The 8941-nt window shown below is 36.3% G+C and overlaps 2 protein-coding genes across 8 annotated transcripts in view; one reads left to right on the top strand and one right to left on the bottom strand.

Moving 5' to 3' along the window:
- The window catches only part of Nmbr (neuromedin B receptor), a 63491-nt gene that overhangs the window by 48954 nt on the left and 5596 nt on the right, over window positions 1–8941 (bottom strand). The window contains exon 2 of one of the 7 annotated variants that reach the window (XM_031380472.1): window positions 6038–6139. The exons of the other annotated variants lie outside the window; for them this stretch is intronic. The gene's annotated coding sequence lies outside the window, so the exon portion shown is untranslated. The remainder of the gene's footprint in view (window positions 1–6037; window positions 6140–8941) is intronic. 7 annotated transcript variants of the gene reach the window in all.
- Gje1 (gap junction protein epsilon 1) lies at window positions 5216–7061 on the top strand. The gene is made up of 3 exons (XM_031380482.1): window positions 5216–5356; window positions 6024–6206; window positions 6666–7061. The coding sequence occupies exons 1-3, from the start codon at window positions 5318–5320 to the stop codon at window positions 7059–7061; spliced, it is 618 nt and encodes a 205-aa protein (XP_031236342.1). The 5' UTR covers window positions 5216–5317.

The following is an 8941-nucleotide window of genomic DNA, read 5'->3' as shown; positions in this document are numbered from 1 at the left end:
AGAGAGAGAGAGAGAGTGAGAGAGAGAGAGAGACAGAGAGACAGAGACAGAGACAGAGACAAGGACAGACAGTCAGAGACAGAGAGAGTGACAGAGAGAGTGACAGAGAGAGACAGATACAGAGAGACAGAGATACTTTTTTAATAAGATGATCCATATCTTGGTTATTGTGAACATTGGCATGCAGAGAATTGTACAAGCTATTAATCTCACTTGTTAGGGAGTATTCTGAGATTGTGAATTATTACAGCAGTTGTGTTTTTAAAGTTTGAAGGCCATTCACACCCTTTTCTGTAATTGCTGTTTGAGGGTACATGCCCATCAGCAATAAATAGGGGCCCTCTTCCTCCACACATCTGCTGACCTCATAGCTATCCTAAGAAGTGTGAGGTATACCAGTCCCCTTTCAGCTTGTGGTTCCCTGATTGTGGAGAATGCTGGGCACCTTTTCACATGTCCTTTGGCCATTTGCGTTCTCTTTTGATAAGTGTCTATATAATTCTTCTATCCATCCTTTAATCCAGGGATTTGGTTATCTGGCTATCAATCACTAAGTTATGCATTCTCAATTAGCCCTGCATCAGACACATAGCCTGAGTGTACTTTCCACACTGTGGGCTGTGGGTTAGTTTTACTTTGGTGTTGTGTTACCACTTTCTGGTTTTACTTCTCTTGCCAGTCTTTAGTGTTACATCCAAAAAACCCGTGGCCAAAGCAATGTCAAGAAGTTTTTCTTCTGCTATCTCTGGCAAGGTCACAGTTTCCTTTAAAGTCTTCCACCCATTGTAAGGTTGGGTTCTTCTCGAGAGAGAAGGTACCTGTCTTCTTCCTTTCATGTCTGGATATCCAAGTTTCTTACTCATAGCGAAGACTACTATTTCCACACTGTATTTTCTTGGCATCCATGCTGAAGAATGACATGTGTAAACCCCACAGATTCTGTATTCTGGCCCACTGGTTTCTATGTATATTGTTAATGCCAATTCGTGTTGCTCTTTTGACAATTAATGCTTTGAACACATTTTGAAATCAAGGAATGTACTACATCTAGCTGTGTTTCTCTTGCTGTGGACTGCTTTGGTATTTAGTGGGCTTGGTCTCACATGTCCATATTTGGATATTTTTTTTTAATATTACTGAGATTACATAGAATCTATACACCAACTTGGATCATGTGGGTATGCAACCACTATTAATTATTCTAATACCTAAATATAAGTTACCTTCATTTATCTCCAACATTTTTAATTCCTTCATTGGTATTTCATAATTTTCCTTTTTACATCATTTTTTATTTTTACTACAAATAGCTTCTTTTCTCACATAATGATTCTGGGTCCCCTGTCTCTACCCTTTCCTGTTCCTCCCAACTGCCCCTCCCATCTGGATGCATCCTCTTTCTGTCTCTCATTAGAAAACAAAAAGGCTTCTAAGAGATCATAATAAAACATAATAAGATAAAACAAAAGCTAACACATTGGAAGTAAACAAAATGGACAGAAAAGAGCCAAAGAAAAGGCACAAGAAACAGGTGTAAACACAAAGACTGAGTCATTTACACACGCAGGGATCCCACAGAAACACTATACTAAAATATATATACAAAGGCCTGTATGGTAAAAGATAGATAGATAGATAGATAGATAGATAGATAGATAGATAGATAGATAGATGGATGGATGGATGGATGGATGGATGGATGGATGGATGGATAGATAGATAGATAGATAGATAGATAGATAGATAGATAGATAGATAGATAAGCAGATAGATAGGCAGATATACAGATACTAGATAGATGACAGTTAGATGCTATTTTTTGTTTCAGAAAGCCCCAACATGAATTATAAAACAAAGAACTTCCAGTGACATCAAGCTCATTGTCTGTTGGCCTTCTAGTGCTGGGAATGAGCCTACATAACCTTAAGAGTAGTTTGTTTCCCCAAGTGAGATCCCCTCAAATAAAACTAAATTCTCATTTACAAGTGGCTGTCAGCTGAAAATTACTGCTGGCTTACAGATGGAGGCATGTATTTGTTTCTCCTTTCAGTTCTAAAGCCACATTTAGAACACACCCTGCCTGTTGCCTCAGTCTCTGTGAGGTATGGCTATCAGCAATGGGTCATTGTCATAGTTTGTGGGAGCAACCTATAGTCTTGGCAACAGCCTGGTTTGTTTGGGGCTTCCATTGGATCCCTTTGTCTATCAACTGCATTAGATCTATGAGCTTCACTTGATGATAAGACATGGCCAGTTAGATAATTGGTGATTTTATGGTTTCATTTAGATGATCTTCGTGTATATATGTGTGTGTGTGTATATATATATATATATATTACAAAGCTTCAACTGTATTAGATTTCCATACTGTCCTCATATGGCCTATAATTCTAACTGTCTCTCCCTGTACTCACTCCCTCAATTCCTCCCCATGCCAACTTGATCTCCCTATTCCAGCCACACATGCCCAATCATCTATAACTATCTATTCTAATTCCTTTTCCTAGGGATGTTTATCTCCCCTTCCCCGAACCAAGTCCCTTACTCTATACCTAACCTCTGTGCGTGGTTCTATGGATTGTAGCTTGGTTATGAGTAATGATCATGTCAGTTAGACAAAAGATTGCTAAGAATCTTCAAAGCATGGACTCACAAAAAGTGCATTATCCAAACAGTAGCAAATACATATAAGGACAGAAAAGTAAGGATTTAAGATGTTATATGACTTATTAAAAAGCTAAGCATATGCCAGGCAGTGGTGGCACACACCTTTAATCCTAGCACTCAAGATGCCTAGGTAAGCAGAGCTCTGTGAGTGTGCCAGCCTAGACTACAGAGCAAGTCTCAGGTCAGCCAAGGTTACATGGAGAAACCTTGTCTTGAAGAAACAAAAGAAAAAATAGCTAAGTGTTTAAACCTGGCACACAGATACACAGAAACAGGGGTGGGTGGGATTAAGAATGTAACAGCAGAAGCTGGAGAGGTGGCTTAGCAGTGTACAGCACTTGCTACTCTTGTAGAGAACCTGGTTTTCATTCTCAATACCCACAAGGCAGCTAACAGCAGTCTATCTCCAGTTCTGAAGGGTCTGACACCAGATCTGACCTATGCAGGTGACAAGCATGTATATGATACACATACATATATACAAAACATTCATATAAATAAAAGAAGTAAAAATATTTAAGACAGTAGTAGCTAAAGAATTTCTAGTATGGGTTAAAGAGCTAGATCCTGGTCAAACTATAAGACTATTTGTTCCCTGGTTTTCTTCTGGCGGGCAGCAGTTAAGGAAACCATTTGGCTTCTAACACAAGCACTCTTTTCCTAATAAAAGAGGGAAGATGCTTTCAGCCAAGAATGGAGTACAGAGTTATAGGCCATTGAAGAGCTACAAACGATAGCTAGCTGTGGATCTGGGAACCATTTCTGTTAAGCAATAAAGTCTCCAACTGGCAATATTTTCCCATGTGAATTCTAAACTTGTGCAGCAGCGATGGCTATATTCTCCTGCTTTTGCAGGTGGGGTGGAAGAATCGGTAGATCAGGGTCTGCTTCAGTGTTCTCTGTGGATGGGGAATGAAAGACGGCGTTTCCCTCTGCATCCTCAGACTCTAGAACAAGAAGAGTAATCTCTAAGCCACATCCAGGCATAACAGCTCAAGTCTGCTATTAGACAAGACATTTAGCATCCTGGCAAAATATTGAAAACAGTGAAAGAGATGTAAGTATCGGTAGTAGAATAGTTATAACAGAATATGAATTTGGGCATGGTTTTTTTTTCCCCTTATTTTAGTACCCATGCCTCTGTCCCATGACTTAAGATGAAACAGTAGAAACTATTTCTCACATCTGATTATCATAACTTGCATTATTTAATGTATCATTAGTAAACACGCACTGAACAGGTGCCTAGGCACTGCATGTAAATAAACCCAGATGATCACCCAATAAACAACCCTACCAAATGTTGTCAAATGTGTGAGGCCCCTCTCCCAGGAAGGTGAGTTTAGCATTCCTCTGGAAGGTAAGAGTAAATATATAACATTTATAGATCAGAACTTTCCCCTTGTGAGCCAGTAGCCCACACAGGGATGGCAGTGATTCACAGGTGACACTGTATATATTTAATGAAACATTATCATTTATTTCTGTCCATAGATAGAATCCAAAGCAGGATCCCCTTCACAAAAATAACTGTAAGAGCTTTTACTTCTCTTCTAGAAAAGAATTCAAGTACACCCCTTTTCTGAATCTGAAGAGATAAGAATATGAGCTAACTTTCGAACCAATCATTAAGCTGCTCGTTTTGGTCGTTCCGACTAGACCAGCACTGTTACTCAAGAATGCAACTGTCTTTGCCCATTGGTTATAATCCTATAAAATGTCATTTCTCCACTGTTGAAAACAAATGAACAAAAAGAGTTAATCTTCAGAATATCACAAGAGAAAAGAAGATGAGTATGGAAAATAGAAATGAGCCATCCAAGGTTGTAGATTCCTCCTGCTCTAGAGAAAATAAGAGCATTCAGTTTACATAGACATAGTAATTGGTCTAGGTCCATGCTGCACCTCAGCACCCATAACAATATCTAGTGGACAGTGTATCAATTAAAGAACAAGAAGAAAAGGTAGATTGCTATGATTTAAACTAGACCCTAGTTTAATTGTCATCCTACATATGACTCCTTACAATAGACCTAATTGCATCTTTTCCCACATTTCTTGCAAGTATTTGGCAAAGATAAATATAATGATGCACTGATACTATTCAGCATTGGAATAATTATCATAAGCCTGGGTTTACAAATTCTTAGACCTCCTAGAAATGAGCAACATGTTCTGAAAATCAATCAGAAAATATAAGAACTATTTCCATGCACTTTAGGACACACCACTTAACACTCTAGAGCACACAGTGTGCCAATTTACATCTAAGCAATTCTCAAGAGCTTGCAGGGCCCCTGGGTGCTCAGGGCATCTGTCTGCTGGCCTGCTTTGCTAGCACTCCTGGCTGACTGGCCGGCTTTGCTGATCTTGCAAGCGAAGGGATTATTAGACTGACCACATGCCCTCTGCTTTTGTTTCTTTGTTTTTGTTTTGTTTTGAGATGGAGATAGGAAAGTTGACTAGGGCCCCAGAGATCTATGACGGAAAAAAAGAAAGGAAAAGGAGGAGGGGAGAGAAATTTGCAGAGATAAGTGGTTTCTGTTGTACAAGTCAAGAGAGAATGTAAAAGTTTGATTCTGGTAGAAGCAATCTGACAGCATAGTTCAACAACAGCCCACGGGGATGCCAGGATAACATCTCCTGAAAGATGTCTCTAAATTACATCAAGAACTTCTATGAAGGATGTGTAAGTAGCAAGCAAGAAAATCAATTGCATGAGATTTTGTCTGTGTATTTTAAACCCATTGGCATGTGTGGTGATGAATATATTTACTGTACATTTACTAAGAAAATAAAATAACAATCATCTGCTGTAAAATATTCTGATTTTAAATTACAGGTAGATTTAACTATGGAGGTACATTCATTCATCCATTAAAGTAGCTCGCACTCTCAATATTAAGTATGAAAAAAACCTTGCCAAAAATAAATAAATACTGTTCTGTCATTATGATAGTGTATGTTCTAAGTTTAATGTTGTATTTGTCATCTAACCTTCCAAAAGAGGAAATCAGACATTCTAAGATACTTATGGTTTTATTTCAAAGGGATTACAAGAGAAGGAAGTATTCCTCACATTCAAAGCTGTTTAAAGTATTTCTAAACTTACCCATGTGATTGGCAATAGAACCCTATTTGACATCTGTACTTTATAATTTATGAGTAAAGTGGAATAGAATGTCATAATGCGGGCTTAACAGTGAACTTGACCATCTCAAAGACTCTATCTTGCTAAAAACTCAGATCTCAACATTTTTAAAATTCTTTTTTTAAATGTGATCATAAATACAACCTTCCAATTATCCTTTTTAAATGTTTGTTTCCAACCAATTTTCCCCCTCCAAAAACACCAGGTTAAACCTCCAACCGTGATTGGCCAGTTCCACACTCTCTTCTTTGGCTCAGTGCGAATGTTCTTCCTTGGAGTGCTGGGCTTTGCTGTCTATGGAAATGAGGCTTTGCACTTCAGCTGTGACCCAGACAAAAGAGAGATAAATCTGTTCTGTTACAATCAATTCAGGCCAATAACCCCCCAAGTAAGTTTTCTGGCGTGTGCACAAACATTGACTCTCCTACACTTGTAGTTTCTTCTTCTATAGTTTTGAGAACTGTATTATGGTTTTACTGGATGAATAGTTAAGAAAATGTAATGATGGCCTCAGAAATTTCTTCCAAATCCAATCATCTATTATCTTTCGGCATATGTAGCATAAAGGCATTAAGTGGCTAATATTATCAAATACTTTACCATTTCTTTAGCAGATACCAGTGATAGTAAATATTATTTCCAACTGCCATATGTTTAAAGTTCTAAAACCTTAATAATTAAGTGATATATGTCAGCACCAGTATGTTTGTTCATTGTATTTCATTTTTAAAAGGTATTTACAAAAATATACAATTTTTAAATTAGCCCTTGGTGAATTGGTAAATTTTCCTTGTGTCTTTTGTTGTTGCTTTTTTGATTTGACTAAAATAGTTTTTATATGATTTAGGTGTTCTGGGCATTACAGTTAGTGATTGTCCTGCTTCCTGGAGCTATTTTCCACCTGTATGCTGCATGCAAAAGCATCAATCAAGAATGCATTCTTCAAAAGCCCGTGTACACTGTGATTTACATCCTCTCGGTGTTGTTAAGAATCAGCCTGGAGGTATTAGCATTTTGGCTTCAGATTCACCTCTTTGGCTTCCAAGTGAAGCCTATATACTTGTGTGATGCTGAATCTCTTGGTAAAAAAATAAATATTCTAAAATGCATGGTTCCAGAACACTTCGAAAAGACTATTTTCCTCATTGCAATGTACACGTTTACTGTAATCACCATGGTATTATGTGTTGCCGAGGTTTTTGAGATCATATTTAGAAGATCATGCTTTCTCTTCAAACGATGACTGGGTTGGTTGTCTTATTATCATGCTACAGCTCCTATCAACCATTTATATTTAGTTTATATCAATACTTCAATTCCATATGTACTTTAAACTTCAGTGTGTCTATAATTTATGTATAATAGAAAATATGATACCAAGTTCTAAACTAGGTGTTTTCCAGCAAATATTTCCTCCTATTGTAATTTTATAACTTATTCTATAATAATGTACATGTAAGCCTAATGATAGCTCATATTTTAAAATACTAAATTTATAGGCTTCTCTCACATATACTACTTTAAGTGATCACATTATTTTTGGCCAAAGAGACTTCTTATGTAGGTTAAATACTGGAAAGTTGATGTTCAGAGATGTTATTTATGTGCTATGTCACACAGCCAGACCAGAATCCAGGTCTTTCCCTATCCACTGAACCATGGGCCTTTAACTCTGAGGGCATGATTATCTTCACACTTGTGTAAAATATACCTTTAAATACAAAATATAAAGGAGTTAAGATTCGTGTCATTAAATCACTAACTCAAAGAAGATGAGCAATTGAACTTTTTAAATATTAAACCCAAACTTTTGTTGAAATCAATATTAAATGATTATGGAGATAGTTGCCAAATAAACTAGAATTGCTATGAATAACACTGTATATGGCTTCCTTGGTTTTTATTGTGCCCATGCATCCTCTGCAGCAATTAATGTCAATACTAAAAAGTACTGAAATGGGAAATTTGTTTCCATGAAGCTATAATTCCTCAACAGTTTTGAGATCATGCCGTAGGAAATTCTACAGACTATCAGAGAACTTCTCTCTATTTGTCCATATTATCAACAAGCATCCTCCCCTTATGTCATTGAAAATCCTGGATTTTATACTAAAATCCTACTGTTTTTACACTAGCTAGCACTTTGGTAGGCAACCACACAGAGTCAGATACTGAAATTTTAGAATTTTTATTGAGCACTGTTTAGCTTATACTTGATATTAAAAATTCTGTATTAGGCTTTTAAAAACATTGATTTAGCTCCACATAAACACATAAGCACATAAGCACACAAGAAAATCCAACTTTGTTTCACTGAACAAATAACTACTGAGGACCTATTATTTAATAGGTACTATATTGCTAGGTCAAATTTTAAAGCAAAAATTAGTACCCAAAGGAGGTCACATTCTATTGTCCAATGATATATCTAGAGAGTAGTGACCTGTCTTAATGAAAGTAAACTGTAAATAAAATAAAAATAAAGTGTTTAGCAAATGGCTACCTATTTCAAAAAAAAATCACTGATAAATTTATGATAGTCCATGGAATAAGGAAGACATGGCATCAGAAATTAAAATGTACAATAACCAAACGATACTGAAAACAGAATTTACTGAAACTTGTTTAAAGAATTAAAACAGTGTTTGGCAGCCTATAAAAATCCTATGTTATATCACTAAAAATTATAAATATATTTATCTTTTCACTTCAAGAAATTAGCAAAACAACTAGTTAAAAAGATGTGGGATAAGGATGAAACTAAACACACAAAACATAGAAAGCTAAAGATGAAAGTTAGGAGAAAATGCATTAAAAGAAGCATGGTAAAACTAGTACGCTTTCAGTTATACCAGTTTTAGATGACAAAGGAAAAGAAATCAGCCTTATAGTAAACAAAAAGTGATAGATATTAATGTGAGCATAAGACTATTTGACTAATTAACAGAAAGTTTGATGGGATGAAGAAAGTCTTTGAAACCCATATTACTTAGCCAGGAGAAACTGATAAAATACATAAAATTATAAATATTCTTAAGTCTATTTAAAAATTTCAAATTCAAATCCTTTCCATAAAGAAAACACCACATCCAGAAGGCCTCTCTGGTGAAAATCATCAAGTGT

The sequence above is a fragment of the Mastomys coucha genome, unplaced genomic scaffold (assembly GCF_008632895.1).
Source record: "Mastomys coucha isolate ucsf_1 unplaced genomic scaffold, UCSF_Mcou_1 pScaffold2, whole genome shotgun sequence".
Taxonomy (NCBI): Eukaryota; Metazoa; Chordata; class Mammalia; order Rodentia; family Muridae; genus Mastomys; species Mastomys coucha.
This window is presented reverse-complemented; position numbering and strand designations above follow the sequence as displayed.